The 18,506-nt window shown below is 46.3% G+C and overlaps 1 protein-coding gene across 9 annotated transcripts in view; it reads left to right on the forward strand.

Annotated features, from left to right (window-relative positions):
• Positions 1-18,506, forward strand: part of KIF16B (kinesin family member 16B) — a 257,261-nt gene that overhangs the window by 204,545 nt on the left and 34,210 nt on the right. For 4 of the 9 annotated variants that reach the window (XM_072943787.1, XM_072943786.1, XM_072943792.1 and 1 more), the window contains exons 25-26: positions 13,714-13,797; positions 17,464-17,700. The exons of 1 other annotated variant lie outside the window; for it this stretch is intronic. In XM_072943787.1, the coding sequence (XP_072799888.1) occupies positions 13,714-13,797; positions 17,464-17,685 (306 nt within the window). In that variant the 3' untranslated portion in view covers positions 17,686-17,700. Of the gene's footprint in view, positions 1-13,713; positions 13,798-14,923; positions 15,090-17,463; positions 17,701-18,506 lie in introns of those variants that run through there. 4 more of the 9 variants (XM_072943791.1, XM_072943788.1, XM_072943795.1 and 1 more) reach the window with 2 other exon arrangements.

Here is an 18,506-nt window from a genome sequence, read left to right on the forward strand (position 1 = left end):
TGCCTCTGAAGGAGTTTGATGTCACAGTTTCTATTATGGAGAGTTGTTTTTTTCTTTCAGTAATCTTTTCTTTTTTTTTTAATCTCCAGATAACAATTACATGTTTATAGTAAAAGATTGAAATTATTCAGAGATACATACATAGACTATGAAAGTTCCTCCTGATCTAGTCCTCAGATGGAGCCATTTGCAGTGCCCTCAGAAGGTCTTCTTCCCAGCCACACCCTCAGACTCACAGGACCCCCACGGGCCACATGTAGTGACCTGGGCACGAAGTCACACAGAGGTCACTGCTCCCCAGCAGGGCCGGGGCAGGAGGGGCTGGCAGCAACATCGGCCGTGGTCCACACAGCTGTCCAGGGACTGTTCTCTCTGCCCCACCTCTCCCAAGGTGTAACTGCTAGGAGATGAGGCCCACATCGGCAGACTAGAGAACCATTCTGCCCTAGAACCAAGTACAGCAGGGGAGCCTGTCTCTGGGAGCAGGTCCATGGGCAGGACTTCCAGAGTCCCTACAAGGGACGTGAGCAGTTATGCGAGTGACCTCTCCTGGAGAAGCCGCGTGCTGTCATTTCCCTGGTCCACAAAGCAGTTCATCTGTTTATCAAGCAGTGTATCATTTTACCATGAGCCGTGGCGCCTAGTAACCAAGCGGGCATACCACCTGTCCTGGTGTACAGTCCTCGTGATGGACATACGGGCAGTTTCCTGAGTTTTGTTGCTGCGGCTCCGGCCCAGTGGGCGCTTGGAGATACCTGCTTGTCTGCATGCGCAGACTGCGTCTGTGAAGAGATGTGGTGATCCCACAGCTGTTCTGAGAGACGTAATTTATGACAAACCAAGATTAGGAAAGGACACGCAGAGACCGGGTGGGCCGAGAGCCCTGAGGGCCTTCACCCCCATGAGTGAGGAGGTTTCAGCTCAGTCTTCAGATCTCCCTGTTCAGTCACATTCATTTGCTCAATTATTTACTCTAATGTGTCCTTAAGGAGTGTGATGGCAACTGAAGGACCCCCAAGGGGCACCCCTCGGGTGGTGACCCAATTAAAACGGGGAGGGTGGTTGATTACTCGGTAGAAAGTGTGTCTGGAGGAAATAGAAGGAACTTGGGGGTCTCACAGGCCAAGTGAGCTGACGGATCGAAAGGATGAGAAGCCTCTGGGTCCCCGAAACGCTGGGCTGGGGAGCTGAGAGCAGGAAAAAGCAGGAACCAAGGAAAAACTTAGTCTGTCATTTTGCCTGGTAGCAAATTACAGAATAAAGAAAGAAACTAAGTTATCTGTCCTAAGTAACACCGCAGAGGAGCAGGCTGACCGCAGGTGGTGTGGACCACATGTAGGATTAACGCTCCTCCTTCTTCCTGATTTGCGCGCCCGTGGGCTGCGCTCTCACGGGGGTGGGGGGCTGCGTTAGTCAAGATTTTTGAAACTGTTGTTTTATTTTTATTTATGTATTTCCTTAAATCTTAGCATTTTCTTCTGGATTCTAAACAGCTCCGCCTTTTGTTTTGAATTAATTTGTCCTCTTGATACACTGACGTGTATTGTGCAAGATGACAGCTCCTCCCTGCTTTCCTTGCCTGCTTCCCCCGCCCTCTGCACTGACCTTGTGACTCTTAACCGGATTAAACCCTGTGTTTTCAGATGCCACATCTGTAAAATGGTAAGGCCACAGCTAGCTTGTGACCGATTGTGAGAGCCTCAGATGAAATACGGTGCGAGAGCAACTCTGAAGTGTTGGCGTCTGCTGGAGAGCCTGCCTTTGACATTTTGTCACTCAGATCACTTCCACAGTGCTCTTTATCTCTGTGGAAAGTGCGCATTTTTTTACTCTATTAAAATCGGCATCACCCTTTTAAATACCGGTCAAGTTATGTGCTCAGAAACAAAGCCCTGTTAGGTGTTCTCTCTTCTTTTCTCCACGGACGAGGCAAAGTCCCTGTCCATGTGTCTTGTCCGTGAAGTTTGCCTGCGGATCCAGGTCATAGTCTGAGTCACAAAAGCATAGCTCATCAAGAAGCTGAAAAGAAAGTCTGTTTTAAAACCACATCTGCTTTCAGCCACTGGAATGAATAGTGAAGACCTGGTTTCCCATCCCCCTCCCCTCTTTTGGGTGTGTGGCCCGGTGGGCTCTGACGCATGTAATAAAGTGACAGACACGGGGCTGGATCATCAGAGGGTCACTGAGAGCTGCTCCTTCTGGGAGGCTCAGAGATGCCACCTCTGCCGGATTTTCAGAGGACTTTATTTTAGGACATTTTTCAAGAAGCCCTCCCCTCCAAGCGCTGGAGCCTGGTGGGCACCTCACATCTGGGAAGAGTCACAGCATAGGGAAAGCGGTTAGCACTGGAATTGATCACTGAGGGCCCTTTTGTTGTCTTGGCTAATAGTGATTCTGCCCAGAAGCAAGAGGAGGAACCTGGAAAAATGGGATATTTTAGGTATTAAAATGTATCATCAAAATAAATACTAAGGGAGCCTTAATGCATGTGTGTGGTGAGAGCATAAGGTGCTTGGAACAGGCCGGGCTGCCTGCCTGCATCGCAGCCAAGTCACCACAGAGTCCCCGAGCGCCACACAGAACCCGCCTCCATCAGCCACATCCCCAAAGGGCCCCTCCTGCTTGCAGTGCTGAGGGAGAGAAGTATTTTCAGAGCCTCGGGTAAAACATGAAAGATCGCTGTGTCAGAGCAGCCATTCAGCCTCACGTCCAGCTGTCTCTGGTGCCCAGCAAATACCACTGGGAGGGGAGAAAACGATCAGGCAAGGGCTTATTTAATTAGTATATGGACTTTCCGTTTGTACTGATAGAACCATTTCTCACCTTCGCTATTTTCCAAGTAATTTCCCCAAAGCAGCTCCAGAAAAGGGAAAGAAAAGAAACTGGCTCTTGGCCTTGTATTTGTCTTGGACACCCATTTACTATCCATCACTGAGCCGCATTCTAAACAGTTTTATAACCAGCATTCTAAATTTAATATAAAAATGGTAGATCTACTCACTACCCAGATTACAACGCTACCAACCACAGCCACGGGGAGCGTTCAGTAAGCCTGAGATGAATTCAGCTGCACCAGGCACTCGGACCCCTGGAATGCTCAGGCAGCAAACAGCCATGTAGGCACGAGTGCAAGACTGCCAGCTTCAGTTATCAGAGGTCCGGGTATCTCACCACGTGGCTTGTAGCACAGCTTCCTCCCCGCCTGATAGGCGATCGGCATGCAAGTCACTGCTTTCAGAGGCGGGTTGGGGAGCAAAAGGCATCAATTAACTGGGAATCTTCTCCAAGAAATGCGGATCCAGGCCCCAAACGAGGAAATTCTGCTTCAGTGCATCTGATGTGGGGCCTGAGAGCATGTAGTTGGGGAAGAATATCCCCCGAAGGCTGCCCTCGGGACCCCTGGTTGGGAGGCTGCCTGCCGCTTCTCCTGCACCCACCTTGGAAGCGTTGATTTTTCAGTGACTCGTTATCAATCACCAGACCTAAAACGTGATTTCCAGTGACAGGTGATCTTGTCAGAATTAATTACAGAAGCATTTAAACCTAGACAACAAAAACATGTTGATTGCTTCTTTGGTCACCAAAGACTGGGAAGCGTATTAAACTTATTAAAGTGGGGAAAGTGAAAACTGGAGCCTGTGGTGATGCCAGCACTACAGACTGAATAGGAAAAGATAGCTTTTAGTGCCATGCTCTGTTGTTGTTTATTGCTTTTTGAAGTGAAGCATCGAAGAGACTTAAAAAAAAAAAAGCGTGTTCTAGCACCGCAGAAGCGCCTGCGCTGTGCTGAGCTGGCAGAGATCCCAGCAGGAGGAAGCCGGTGACTCTGACCCGCTGACGTTGCCTTTATTATGCAGCATGAAGAAACAGAGCTTTCTTTTTATGTCGTTGCCTTTGTAAGACCACTCTTTAATAAATTCATTTTAAAGCAAAAAAAAAAAAAAGCCCAACAACCCAGGTTTTCCTCTCCAGCCAGCAAGGAAGCTTCTCTAACAGTGAGTTGGCACCATCTGCACGCTGTGAGACACAGGTGCTCCGAGGGGCCTAACAGATGGAGTGGTCCAGTTTCTCATTTTAGAAACGAGGAATCAAGTACCCAGAGAGGCTTGTTCCAAGTCGCATCAAGACTCAGGGCACAGGAAAGGTGCGTGTCCCCTGACTCCTAGTCCCCCTCCTTTGTCCTGAGTCTCCCTGTCCATGACCGTGTTCAGTCAGGAAGGTGGGGTTTTCAGTGTCTCCCAATGAGACCAGAGAGAAGCAAGTCTGTTCCCTGTAAGAACCTGTTACAGAGCCAAGACCCCATGGATGGGAACTTGGGTTCCCTCTGTTGAATGTCATGATAATGACCAGTTCCTGTCATGTCTCTGTCCCTGAGACAGCACCATCGTAAGGCTAATTTTTGGAAACACAAGTTTAGGTTGATTCAACTGCATAATTATTCTGAAAAACACAATATTAAATTCTCACAGATCTGAAATGTTTCTCACTTTGAAAAATTGTCACGACCTGTGTGAATGTCAAATCCATTGTCACTGGCTTATACCTAAATAAAATTGACACTGGCTTTGGAAGGAGTGGGAGTTCATGTGGAAAAGTTAACAATCTTTTACCCCAAATATAGCAAAGTCGGTGCAATCCTAACTTTGTTTCCAACCATGGGCTCATACCCGGGATCTCACCGAGGTTTAGCCCTTCAGTGAGGACAGGGCAGCGGTCTTCTGTGGTCGAGTGTCCTAACTGCTGGCTGTGCCACGTGGACGACCAGCAAAGGATTCTGCCTTGTCCGTTGAGCAGATCCTTAATGAGCTTCCAGCATGTGCCAAGCTCGGGGCAGGGCTCAGAGCACGTGTCTACGCACACTTTCCCGTAGCAGAGGTCTAAAGGGAGCTGATTGCTCCTTTAATAATCCATCTAGGTTGTCCTGAAGAGTTGCTGCTTCGTGCCCCTAACAAATCAAACTTGGAAGAGACTTGCTTGTTTGGTTTTGAGTGTATTTCTCAGTGACAGCTGTTCCTATAAGGCCTTGGGAGCTGCCATTAATTCTGAGTCGTCAGAAATGCTTCCATCTAGTCAGCCGTGAGAATTACGGCAGCCCTTTGATGAGTTTTCATTGTTTGCATTTCTCCAAAGCTGGGGCGGCTGCAGTTTACAACCACTACCACGCAGGGGTGGGTGCTTCAGACACTGTCGTGGAGGAGTGTCTGCTAGCAGGAGACAGCTTAGAGCTGATTTGACCAATTAGTGTGCCATATAGACTTTTCCCCTCTAGTCTGTAAACACCGGGTACCGGTTAGGCAGCCAAGTATTACAGGAGTGAAGAAAGTGCCTCGTAAATGAAGAACGACAGTAAAGTAGGCTTTTATTAGGTGGTAACAGAAGTCAAATGTTTTCCTTTCGTTAGTAGAGATCCCATACTTTACTAGTTATTCTCAGATTTCTTTCAGTGATTTATAATCCAGTTTTAGCTGCTTAATTGTTATAAAATCATAAAAGATGGGCAAGTCTTTTTACTGCTCATTTTAATTTCTTTCCTATGTTAGGGCTGCCGTTATTTATATCCAAAGAAACAATGGTGCCATTTATCAAAACCTGTGCTGTTGCCTCCAAGACCACCTGGCTAACCTAGAAAGTGCACTTGGCCAAGAGAGAAAGGCTTCTAATACGAGCAAACGTTTCCATTACATTTAATTTGTCTTCTTGGTGGCAGCAGGCTGGCCGACCTAAGTCAGGATTTGAGCATGGTGGCTCTTAGGAGAAATTAGTCTGTGTCAGTTCACTGGGAATTAGAAAGGGAAAAGTCATCTTGTGGATGAGGGTTTCACTCTGAGATCATTAAGATCATTGAGAAATACAACAGAGCAACAGAGAATGCTGATCAGGATTCAAATGTACGTACAGATACACATAACTGGCCGCTTTGGTGGGTGAATGGAAGCTCAATGCTTTAATTTTCCCAAAACTGAGATTCACAAATAATTCCATAAAACGGCTATGCTAGTGTTATTCTAAGGAACCACTGCCTTATGTGACTCTATTCATCATTCTTGATACAGCGATATTGTTCAGCTTAGAAGTCAGCAGCTTGTTTCTCAAACATGCAGAATAACGTTACTAATTTGGATTTTTAGACTCCACTGGCAGTGAGGAAGGCAAGACAGATTTCATTGGAAATCTGTTGGCCTCAAAATTATCGATTTCATTTTTTAAAAGGCTTTTATTTCAGTCCTCTTGTCTTTAGAATATGTTTCACTTACTAAATTACAGAATATGCTTGTCCTTATGTTTCTCTTCGGCCAAAGAAATGTTAGAAATGTGCTATTTTTATTCTCGTCTATTTGTTTCCTATGTTTTACTCTGCATAATCAGATTTCTTTATTGTACAAAGTAGGCCATGGGGCTGGTAAGTTTTCTCCCCGTGTTCTCGAGGCCTATCCCGTCTCCCATAAATATCTAGTGTATTTGACCTCAGTCATCATTTTTAACTTTAATGTACAGTTTTCCCATAAGAGCGCGAAAGTCTTCGCGTCATTTCCCAGCCGTGCTGTAAGGACACGGCTTTAGCAGAAAGAGAGCATTTCGCTAGGCTCCAGTCTTTTTTCTCAATGGCTGTTCGGAAGTCGGTTGTAGTTTTGCTGTGGTTGCGAGGAGAGGCGAGTTCATGGTCCAACCCAGAAAGAGAACATTTTAAGGGTTTTCTTATGAATACTTATCCCTGTTTGTCTCCGTCCTCCTGTTCTACAGCCCCTTGAAAATGAGCATTTCATTCTTACATCAGGCTCTGTTTTCCCTGTGCACATGTTTGCCTTCCTTCAAATATGGCTGCTATGAAGATTTTACAGGCAGTAAGGTACACTCCTCAGAAGCAAGACAGCCAAGATAATAGGGAAGATATCCCCATGGTATCTAAAGTGCTGCTTCTAACTCAGTGTAGAGAGATTCTAATCGTCAGCACCTGGGATACAGAATTTCAGCGCTGAAAGGAAACTTAAATGTCTTAGTTCAGCTCCTTCATTTTAAAAGATGATGAAACCAGGAACTAGAGAGATTATACAGCCAGCTCTTTGCTGAGCTGAGACTGGAAATCTGATTGCCTCAAATCCCAGGTTATGAAAAGAAAAAGGCTTATGGTGTTAATTTAACTGTTACATTAAATTTGTGAAAAGCATAATCACTTTTTATTGTTTCTATAAAAATGATGCATGCTCATTTATAAAAAAATTCACAGACTATAAGAAGAAAGCAACAGATGACTCAAAATCATTCATCTAAATATAATTAATATGACCATTTAATGGGCATTATTTTAAGTACTTAAATGAAAAGGCACAGGTAAAGGGATGAATATGTAGATTGATAGAAAGAACTTAAAATGAGGAAATAAAAAGAACAGGAATAAAGAATGAAATCATTTTATAACACTATCCTTCTAGATATGCTATGTTTAATTATAAGCATTAAGTTTAATTTTACTTGAATTTAACAGAAGTGGAAGAAAATCAAGTAAAACTGACGAAATTGCTCAACTTCATATTAAATTCTTCTCTACTACCACCTCCAAACTAAATGTGATTCTAGGAAAAAATATTAAAAAAAACGATGTGTCATTCACTTCTTTTGGCTCTTTCTTTAGAGACAATGTTTGTGGTTCCTTAAGACTACAGGTAATTTCTTTCCTGAATTCTTCCTGTCTTTGGCCAGTCCTTCCTGTGTCTCTTCTTTGTCTGCCTTTTGCTTCTCTTTCATTCAGCATCTCCTCAACGCCCTTTGATTCATAGTTCAGTTTTGGTTCCTTCTAATTATTTCTCATCTTTAAGTGAAGTAGATTAGTTTTTGCGGGGTGGGGGACACCAGTGAATCATGGGGACAACGAGGGGACAGATAACTGGAGAGGAGGAGGCCCACCAGCTGCCATGTACCTAAACCTTTGCCTGGAGCTTTTCTGAATTTTTTTGTCCATCTCTCTCCTTTGCATTGATACGCATCTTCCCTTATTTTCTGATGTTGGCGAGGGCTGAGGGTCACCATCTGTGGCAGTGCCTCCTCTGGCCATTTCTCCCTCCAACACCTTGAGCAGCCCAGGTCCTCCTCTCCCAGCCCCCACTGCCCTCCTCTCTGCTGCGGGTGCCCCCGCCTTCTCCTTGTCCCCAGCTTGTCCCTTTAATCGCAGAGTCATGGAATACCTGGGAGTTGGGACACCCTCTCAGGTGGACAGCTGAGAGGGGCGGGGTGGGGGGAGGCTCCGCTCCCCGGGGCCGCCGGGCCTGCCCCTTGGGCTGCGGTGGTTTCCTAGTTGGGAGACACAGTGCCTCCTCTACTTTTCATCTCTTCTGTTGTTTTTGGTGCTTTTGAAGGAGCTAAGGGGAGCAAATAAAGGCTTTACTCCACCAACTGTAACCAGAGCTGTCCCATCCAATGTTATGGTTTGAGGAAAGATTATTTCTGTTTTAATCACATTTTTTTAACATGAGACTCTCTCCATGCAAGTTATAAGAAGAAATGATGGTTCTCACTCTTTACGAAAATGGAATCTTTTCTTCCCCCCATGGTGTGGTGAACTCAGTACTTTATAATGTCACTTCTTCCCCAGATGATCTGTATATTCAACACAATCCCAATAAAAATCCCAACATTCTTTTGGGGTAGAACTTAGCAAGCCGATTCTACCAGAAAATGAAATCTTATTTTAAAAAAAGAAAATTATTTTTTGCTCATAACTGAATCTTAAGTATTTTGATTAATTTTATACAAATAACAAATATTTATCTGAGTTCCTTTAGAATTCAGTTATTGTGAGGAACACAGAACTTCAGAAACTTTAATTTTGAGAAACGTAGGACACTGTTTCCTTCGTCAGCGGTTCCAAAGGAAATCGGAAAGGAGTCTCCCCACCTGCGGATGGCCATTTACTGTTCCTGACAGTGCTTCTCCTGGAAATCAGATCTCCACCGTCTGCTAGACTAAAAAAATGAAGCAGTAAAAATGAAAATTTTTAAATGTACAGAACTTGAGAAGAAATGCAGATGTCCAAATAATACTGATTTTATTTAAAAGTTTCTGTTTAACATGAGAAGCCAACCAACCACCCAGACAGTAGATGTCAAAGTGTGCAGGACGGGAGCAGAGAAGCGAGGGGGCAGCTCAGGGTCACCCCGCCCGGAGCCTTCCTTGTGTTCTTAATTTGTTGGAAATACTACTTTTCAGACAGCAACACTTCTTGCAAAATAGAAGAGATGTTTTTTCCCCTTTTTTTGGCTCTCCAGGCACATAATTTGTCCTGACTAGTGGTTCTTTCTGTCTTGGTAAATTGTCCATTTTTTAAAAATATTTGGGGCAGTTTAAACAATTCACAATCCAGAAATAAAACCTAGAGAGGGTTGCTTTTGCTGTTCTGTTTTAAAATAAACGAGGTTGTGGCTTTATATTTTGGAGAGAAAAAGTTCAGGCTTCTTTTCTGCCCAGATCTCTGAACTCTTTTAAGGATTTTATAATATTTAAAGGTGTGTAACATTGTAAAGGATTATAGGGACTTTGTAATATTAAGAATAGAGCAACGTTCCTGCTCTCTTTCCCCTAATTCAAGTAAAGCCTGTGATGGTCTTTGTTTTTCTTTCTCCCCTCTTTCTGAAGGCTGGGCTGATGTTGGGAGTGGTCCTATCATTTGTCCTACGTCAACAGTTGTTGGCCCCTAAATGGCTCCCGTGACTCCTGTGCTGTTTCCACAACTCCTTGGCTGCTCATTGTTGCATATTCTTTAATATATTTCTGCTTCTGTTTTAGTTTTGAATGCCTTCCTAAAAAAATTTCCTTTTGAAAGGCTATTGGTTTATATACAACCAGTCAACAATCCATCAGGTGAAAATGTTTACACTTGGCAAGTGAAGGCAGCTGGACACGTGTCTTGGCCTTGGTGGTCGTTTAAAAGATGTCACAGTTTTATGTGGGGTTTAACCGGATGGGATTGCTGATTTTCAACCATTCTGAACTTGAGAACTGGCAACCTCATCTCATTCAGCCTAAGAGCCTATAGATAGTAAGGCCCAAAGAGCACTGCCAAGATGCTCCAACAGGGGGAAATGGAGGGGGTTTGCTGTTCTGTCGAGGGAAGAGGTTGGAAGGCTGTTTCTGACGTAAATGTAATTATTTTAATGGAGGTAATACTTTTTTTAAGACCTTGCCTCACAGCTTTGCCCTTCTGCTTCAGTTTGTTCACATCCCAGCCCCACCAGGAGGACGTGGGCGAGGCCACGTGTGTTCACCCTGAATCACGTCGGAACTTTTGCTCCTTTTCCTTTTCTTCCTCCCTCCCACACTTCCGCTCCATCATTCTTGTGTTTTAATATGTGAAGAGTAGGGTGACAGGAACTACCATCCTGTACATCCCAGGACAGACTTCCGGGGAGCCCGCCTGCAGACCCACCCCCTTCCTGTCACCCCGCTGCTGTCCCTGACGCCTTGTTGGGTGCAGGTCCTCCGTGCGGTTCCGTCGACGGCTCCCTTTGGACCTTTGACCACTGGCAGCAGCTGTCCGTCATTTTTCCAGTTCATCCACTGAAGGAAGGGTTACTGTCTTTCATCTGAATTCTAGATGCTTGAGGACCTGGGGAGGGACTTCCATACCCTGCAGACACCTTTTGCATCCTTACCGTGAAAACCTACAGTCAGTCCCGATTCCTCGCCTTAACTCAGCCGCCCCACGACTTGGAACCTTCCCAAGTCCCTGAGCTCTCACTCTGCATTTCTTTGTCTCTGAAGCGGGACTGGTGACCATTATAGTCCTATGATTATGTGCCTCGATGCTGTTTAAGTTTGCCCTTTTCTTCCTAAAATCTGAGCAACAGTGTTAACACATAATTTATAAGGAGTTATTTCATAGGGTGGATAGTCATAGCACGAAATGTTAGCCTCCATCTCAGGGTGGAGGGCTGCTGTTGACTACGAGGAAATTTAGATGCTTGCTCTGCACCCGGTCCAGCTGCCTGGGGTCCTTTCAGTGCACCGCATCCGACTGAGCAGGCTAGTGTGACTGTGAATTTCCCCTGGCAGAAACCACGTCACCTCATCAGCCACATAGGAAAATGACAAAACATCCAACTGTGAAAGCATGCTTGCCAGGCCGTCAGTATCACCACGTTTGGGTTGGGGGTGGAGCAGGGGAACACATTTGTTCAAGATGAATTTGAGGCTGGATGAAGCCCAGAAGACACGCTCTGGGTACCTGTCTTCCCTAAGCTGCACCGTATGGGTAGTGTTTGGGCTGATGAAGCCAGGGTTCCAGAAAAGTTTTGCTCCTTGAACCACATCACCAGTCCAGGGATGGGGGCACGGGTGGGTGGAAGGGACCAGGGGATGTGGCCTGCCGCTTTCTTAGTGCTACCCAGAGGCCTGGTAACTAACGAGAGTGGCTAAGGTCCATTCCGCATGGCTTAACCAAATCTTCACAGAAACCTGCTCGTGTTTAGTACCATCGTCTGCATTGTTTTTTCAGCAGAGAATATGCAGGCTCGGAGAAGCACAGCCTAGTTAGCTGGTCAGTGGCCACGCCAAGGCTCAGACTGGGCCTGTCTTACCACGGCGCCCGTGGTCTTTCTCTTTACCGGGAACCGATTTTGAATTCGAATGTCAGCAGCCCAGTTGGACCACTGGTGAGAAAAGGAGGAGGAAGGGGGGCCACACCCCGTCCACCCCAAGGGTTCCCGGCTTTGCTGGAGACAGCACTCGAGTGTGCAAGGAGCACATCTCTGCCTGACTTCGGTTCACTTTTGAAAAGGGCTATAAAGTCATCAGAGAGACTTTGAAGGGAATGAAAAGGGAGAATCACTCTTAATAAGAAAAAGGTATATACCAATAACTCAAAGAATTGAATGGACACGTCCCCACAATGAGTAACCAGACGGTCAGTGAGCACGTATGTGAAAAGATGCTCAACGCCACGCTCACTAGAAAAATGCAAGTGTGAACCACAGTGGAAGTCACGGCATTGCCACCAGAACCGTAAGATGAAGAAGACGCAGCACCAGGTGACGGCGAGGGTCTGAGGCGCTGGGGTCTCTTAATCACTGCTGGTGGGAGTGTCAGTTAGAACAGCCGTTTTGGAGACCATTTGATCATCTCAAACACAGCTGAACACTTGCATTCCATGTGGCCTACCCATAAGACTATGGCCAGTAGGAATCCCTGCATATGTTTATCAGGAAACCTACAGGAAAATGTTCATAGCAGCACAATGCCTAGTGGCCAGAAACCGGAGGCCAGCCAAAAGCCCGATAACAAGAGACCGACCAAATCTGCAGTGGGTGTTCACGCGATGGAATCCCATTCAGCCCCAGGAGAGAGTAGACTGACTGCACATGACACATGGACAGGTCTCTCAACCGTGAGGCGGAGCAATGATCGTAGACACACGAGGGTTCATGCCGCATGGTACTGTTTAACATGAGGTTCAAAACTGGGAAAAACTAAATGATGCTGTTAGAAGTCAGGCTGGTGCCAGCCTTTGTACAGAACAGGAAGGGACCGAGGAAGGGGGTACTTGGGTGTCTTCCCCAGGGTGCTGGGGATGGTCTGTTTCTTGATCTGGGTGGTGGTTGCAGCGTGTTGAGATGTTGAAAATTTGTCAGGTTGTGCATTTATGACACATGCGTTTTCTGTGTGTGTATTCTGTCCACGGCCATACCACCCTGAACGCGCCCGATCTCGTCTGTATGTGTATTCTACTTGAGTGCTAAGTTTTCACAGTGCTATATATACAGACGCTAGTTCTTGATTTTTGCCTCCCACTGTGGCAATATAAATTTAAATCAACTAAGATCTGCATGTGTATAGAATAGGAATTTTGTGGCATATTGCGACCTATATCGTGGGAGAAATGTTCACGCTTCCTGAATAATGTTTCTTTGGCCTCTCAATGCGTCTGAATCTGACAAGGCGAGGAAGGAAGCAAATAGGGAATTTCATCAACACCAGTAACTATTACCGCTTAGCATTCATTCAGCCAAAGCGACGCTGGCTGGTCAGGTTCCCACCAGATTAGAGAGTCCTTTCTTGCCTTGGAGTCCATAATACACCTTTTTATTACGATTTTTATACTTGCAAGAGGAGAAGCATGAGGAAAACAGCTGTGAAATTCCAAGACCTGGCTAGAGCAACTTCTGAACCTTTATTCCCTGGGAAATGAGGAGAAAAGACTGAAAGAGAAGCCGTCTCTTCACACGGGCAGTCTTCATTCGCAGTAGTAGCTGAGGAAAGGCAACGTGGAAGGCTTAAAGAGCCGTCGTAATGGTCTGAGAACTCTCACAAAATGTTCGGGTAGCACGCAAGCTGAGTTTTCAAAATCTCACCTCAGCACAAAAACAAATGAATTTTAGTATAAGGAGGGGCTAAAAGAATAACAAACTCGTGTTTTATAAAATAAAACTTGTGAAACACCATCTGGCAAAGAGTCCAATGTGTCGTCTGGGACAAAACATTGAGATGCCAGTCTCTCCTTCCTTTGCGTCCCCATCAGTCCTGTCTCTCTTTTGATCTTTGTGGTGCCTCACATGAACTTTCCAAGGTCACACAGTTGGTGGTCAAGAAAGGCAGGACCTACCATCTTTACACTTCTGACCTCTGTCTTTCTTTACCCCATGATGGAGAGTCCAAATGACAGGTTAATAAGAGCCTGAAGACCATAGGTGTGATATTAATGCATCTCTTCTAAAATGTCTATTTCAGCTTGCTACCCTTGAATTCCCTCCAAAGAAACTGTTTGGAAACAAGGACGAACGGGTGATTGCTGAGAGGCGAAGTCACTTAGAGGTAACGGAATTAAGCTTTTCTTTCTCTGTGTGTAGAGCATTGGCCGTCTGACCGGTGAGAATCAGTCCCCTTAGTCACTGAACTCTGATTCTCAAGTGTGAAGGTGCTGCCTCGTTAACACGGGAGGTGGCAGCAGCAGACTGTCAGGAGTGGCATCAGTTTACTTAAAATACAAGGCCTTCTCCCGCTCTGGCCTCACAGAGCGTTTTCCCAGCTTTTAAGGAGGTACATTTATTCTAAGGGTTGGGAAGCAGGCGGTGGGTGAGAACTAAATATTCACGTAGACAGATGGGACACGGTGCGGAATGGGGGTACGGAGCTTGCTGCCAAGAAGTTGAATTAATTAACTGAAGATTTATAGTAATGCATCATTGTTACTTTTTCAAGATGGTTGGAAGCAAAAAGACGCATACCTATTTTCGTCCTGGTTAGGTTCTGTGTGTCTTATTGTAACTCCCTCTTCTGAGCCAGCTCCGTGGAGAACTTGGGTTCAGCACGCCTGCTCTTTCTCTGAGTGCGTCCGCACCAGCACACACAGTTGGCTGCTTTGTGCAGCCTGCGTTTCTTTTCTGGACAGAGCTGCTTGTTTGGTTGGCACTGGATGCTGCTGAGGCAGTGTCTGTGCTGAGGCCTGGTCGCAGGTGGCCCTCGGCTGTTGGCGACTCTCTCGCCGTGGTGGGCCTCTGAGGCAGACAGGTAGAGATGACAAAGCGCCCGCTCCGGTCAGCAAGGCTTCCTGGGGGCCTCGCAGAGTCCCCTCTGCTGCTACTCCTTTAAGAGGAATAAAAATAAGACCCATTGCAAATGAAATCAAATAAGAGAAGGCCCAAGGCAGCCCTTTCTGAAATGTGAGGTCCTCCGTAAAAACCAGGTGTGAATCTCATTCCTGGAGACGGCCAGGTTGAGATGCTTGCCTGTGGAGGCCAGTGAAAGCCAGGGCACCGAGGGGTGGGGAAACACCCTGAGGCTGGAGTTTCCTGTGAGAGCAAAAGGAGGTGAGTGGGGGCCGTGGGGAATCTAGAGAGTAGGGTACTGTGGTCCCTGAAGGGCATCTTAGAGTTTTGAGATCCTCAGCGTAGAACTGCTCGGAGAAGAGCTGAGTGTGAGGGTGTGGCCTTGCTTACAGGCACAGCAAGGGAGTCAGCGTGGAGAATTGCACATTTGGAAAGGTCCTGGAACTATTATACCTGAGGCTTGGATGGGTCATTGCAGGCCTCTAAACGTCATCCTGGGAGGTGGCATGACCCTAATGCCCGACTGAAGCATTGACGTTCACTGGAAGAATTTGCATGGTGAGCCTCCTTGAGCAAGTAGCGTACAAAAAATTGAAAAATAACAGTAGAACCAGCGATGGTTTTCTTTGCCAAGCTCTCACCTGCCTCAGTTATCCAGACTTGCCTTTGATTGGAAGATACAGATGGCGATCTATAAAAGCAAGTTTGTAAACTCACAGAAAAGAGGCTGTCGTCATCCCTGCTCAGCCTCAGGGCTCTGCCTGAATCCCCGTGGGGCAGCGGTGCCACCGCAGGGCAGGCATCATGTGACCCTGCTCTCAGGGCCTCTCATCTTTCCCCTGCAGCCTCCAGAGGCAGGGCGACATCCAGGCCACTCTTTCCTGCTTGGTACCTTCAGGTGGGACCCATGTTTGTTTTTCAGCATCTCCTACTTTATCACTTAGCCCCACTGAGCCAGCAGTTGACGGACAGTGTTCTGCGTTAATGTTTCTTTCTTTCTTTTTTTTAATTGACGTGTAGTCAGTTTACAGTGTTGTGTCAATTTCTGGTGCACAGCTTCATGTTTCAGTCACATGTATCCACACATATATTCATTTTAGATCCTTTTTCATTGTAGGTTCCTATAAGATACTGAATATAGTTCCTTGTGTTGTGCAAAAAGAAACTTGTCTATTTAATAGATAGTGGTTAGCACCTGCACATCTCGAACTCCCCGTTTATCCCTTCCCACCCCCTTTCCACCTGGTAACCGTGAGTTTAACGTGTCTTTCAATACAAAGACCCTTCCCGTGCCTGGGACTGTTTCCCTGGTGGCTTCCACACCTTGTGGATACAGGGGTTTACGTTCTAAAGGAGACGCATCTCTTCAGCGTCCACAGTCACATCCTAGAATGGTGTGTTCTTTTCAAGGAGAGAGTGCAATTCAACTTTGCTTTAACGGAAAGTTCATCTGAGACCCTTGGATTAGCTTCCTGCAACTATTGTGATTTTTTTTTTTGATCTAATATCAGTAGTCACTGATTTAGTGCATTTTCATGTGAAAATTAACATTTCTTTTCCCTGAGTTTCCTCGTTGATTTAATTCGATGTACATTTATTTAACTCCTAATACATGTTGGAGACGGTGCTGGGTGTTACATAGACTATCAAGATAAATGAGACATTTCTTTCCTCTTAAGAGTATATGTTTAAGTTTCTGTGTGAACCTTTACCTAGAGGTGTGATTAAGTACACAGGCACACCCAGAAAGATGGATTCCAGGAGGACACATTTGTACTGGCACGCTAATGTACATAGTGTTTGCTCAAAGGGAATTATCTGACAATTTTTAAAATCCGGAAAGGCAACTTTATAAACTTCTTCATGCTGATTGAGCCGTATAATGCTGTGTTTTAAGCAAGCAGTCAGTCACGTTTCGATCTTCCTCGCTATCAAAATATTTAAAGTATTTCCAGGATTTGGATGCTGTGTTTGAGTCTCTCAGCAAAAAAGTATGAAATGTTTTCACATTAAAGACATAGACACCATGTTGCCACTTTTCATCTTATGTAAGCGAAATCTTATTTGTAAAAATGTTAAAATAATCATTGTAAAAAATGATAGGTCATTTTTTACAGAAATTTCTGCCCATTATGGGATGTTTTAGCCATGAAGACCCCCCCCGGGGAGATGAACATTGGTGTGCGTGGCGGCGGCGGTGGCAGTGTGGGGCCGGGGTCTGCGCGTGCAGCCCGCTGCATCACGAGGAGGCAGGGCTGAGTGAGAGACAGGTGATAGGAGACGGAGGAGCGTGAGTCTGGCTCCAGCACTAACTCTTATTGATAAGCTTGTATCAGCTCCAGCCACACAGAGGTATTGGCACAAGTCCGGCTTGTACCTGGAGCGGCTTTTCTGGAATCTGGCCTGTTTCTGCTTTGCAGCTCATGCTCCTGTGCCGACTGGTGCTCTTGCTCGTAAAGAACCCTAGACGCTTTGACGGTTTCTAACGCGGGTGCGTCTCCCTGTCGCCGCCATGGCGGCCCCGGGATCAGCCCCGTGTTGAGTGTGTGCGTCGTGGGCGGGCCCTGCCGGCTGGTTAGTCCGCGACACTCCCCACGTGTGACCGTTTCCCAGCTCCCTTCTTGTGATGCGGACAGCAGCCCAGGAGACGCAGGCTGGCAGACGAGACTGTGAGGTAGCGGGAAGGGGTCACATCAGTCTGCCTGATGAGTCATCTTTGAGCAGAAAGGCGCCAGATCTCGTCACTGTTAGGCTGAACCTGCCACTGTCATGGGTCAGACTGGTGGTATCCTGGCAGTCCCGTGTGCTTCCACACACAGCTGCTGCCGTCTCAGGTGCACGGGGTGTTTACGACGTGAAATGCGTCTATGCCCTGCCATTTACTCCTCCCGCCAGCTGTTGGGGTGACCTCTGTTATCATCTCCATTTACAGGCGAGAAAACTGGGTCTCGGGGAGGACAGAGAAGGTGGCGCAGCCAGTCGGTGGCGAAGCCTCGGTTCACACGAGTGTGTTTGGGAGCTGCTCCTTCCCACACTGCTCCGCTCGCCCCGAGCTCGAGGCGGGGTTGGGTCTCCCTGTGCACTTTGTTCTGGAATGTCTGTGAGACTTGACCTCACTTCTTGTAAGACTCCAATTACTTTCTTGCTGGTATAAGAAGGTACATTCACATCTCAGATCTTCCCTGTTGTACTTTTCCGTTACTTGAAGGCAGCAGAATCATCATCTAATTAAATTCTTCATCTCCCATATTTCACACATGCTTCCCATTCACTGAATTATTCACTGAATTCTCAGAAAATCTGCTCACACTAGCTCCAAATACATGAGTTTTGGGTTTGGTTTTTGTTGATGGATGAGAGCTGCATTTCGGATCACTAATTTCAGAGAATGTTCTCATCTCCTTGGAAACATTTCTACTAATCATCTCAATAGTCTAGCATTTCAAGGAGTATCTATAATTAATAAAAACAGGTGAGATCCTCCAAAACAGTAAAGCTTTCAAGAATAAAGCACCACCTTTGGAAGTCAGATCCTGAGAAATTTCTAGGACGTTCTCCTGAAGGTGCTAGAGAAGGCAGCAGCCAGGGCCCCTTCCTCTGTCTTCCCCACATGCACCTCGTTAGCTGGAGCTTTATTAAGACAGATACAAATAGCATGAAGCTAAGAGTGCAGGCCTCGGAGCAGGTCGTCCTGGGCTTGGATCCTGGCTTTGCTCCTTTGGAGTTAATGTCACTGTCATTTTCCTGATCTGTAAAATGAGGGTAAAAGATACCTCCACGTTCCAGGAGTCGACCTGAGGACTGAGTGAGACCACATGCATAACCTGCACCCTGGTACACAGAGGAGCACTCAGAAACGGAGGTGGTGTGACGGTTAGCGTGAAGATGGCGGCAGGGATGAGGACAGTGACAGCCAAGTGAGGGAGCCTCCCGCACATCTCAGATCTGCCTTAAGAGCCAGGGAGGGACAAAGAG

Source organism: Vicugna pacos, chromosome 19, assembly GCF_048564905.1.
Source record: "Vicugna pacos chromosome 19, VicPac4, whole genome shotgun sequence".
NCBI lineage: Eukaryota > Metazoa > Chordata > Mammalia > Artiodactyla > Camelidae > Vicugna > Vicugna pacos.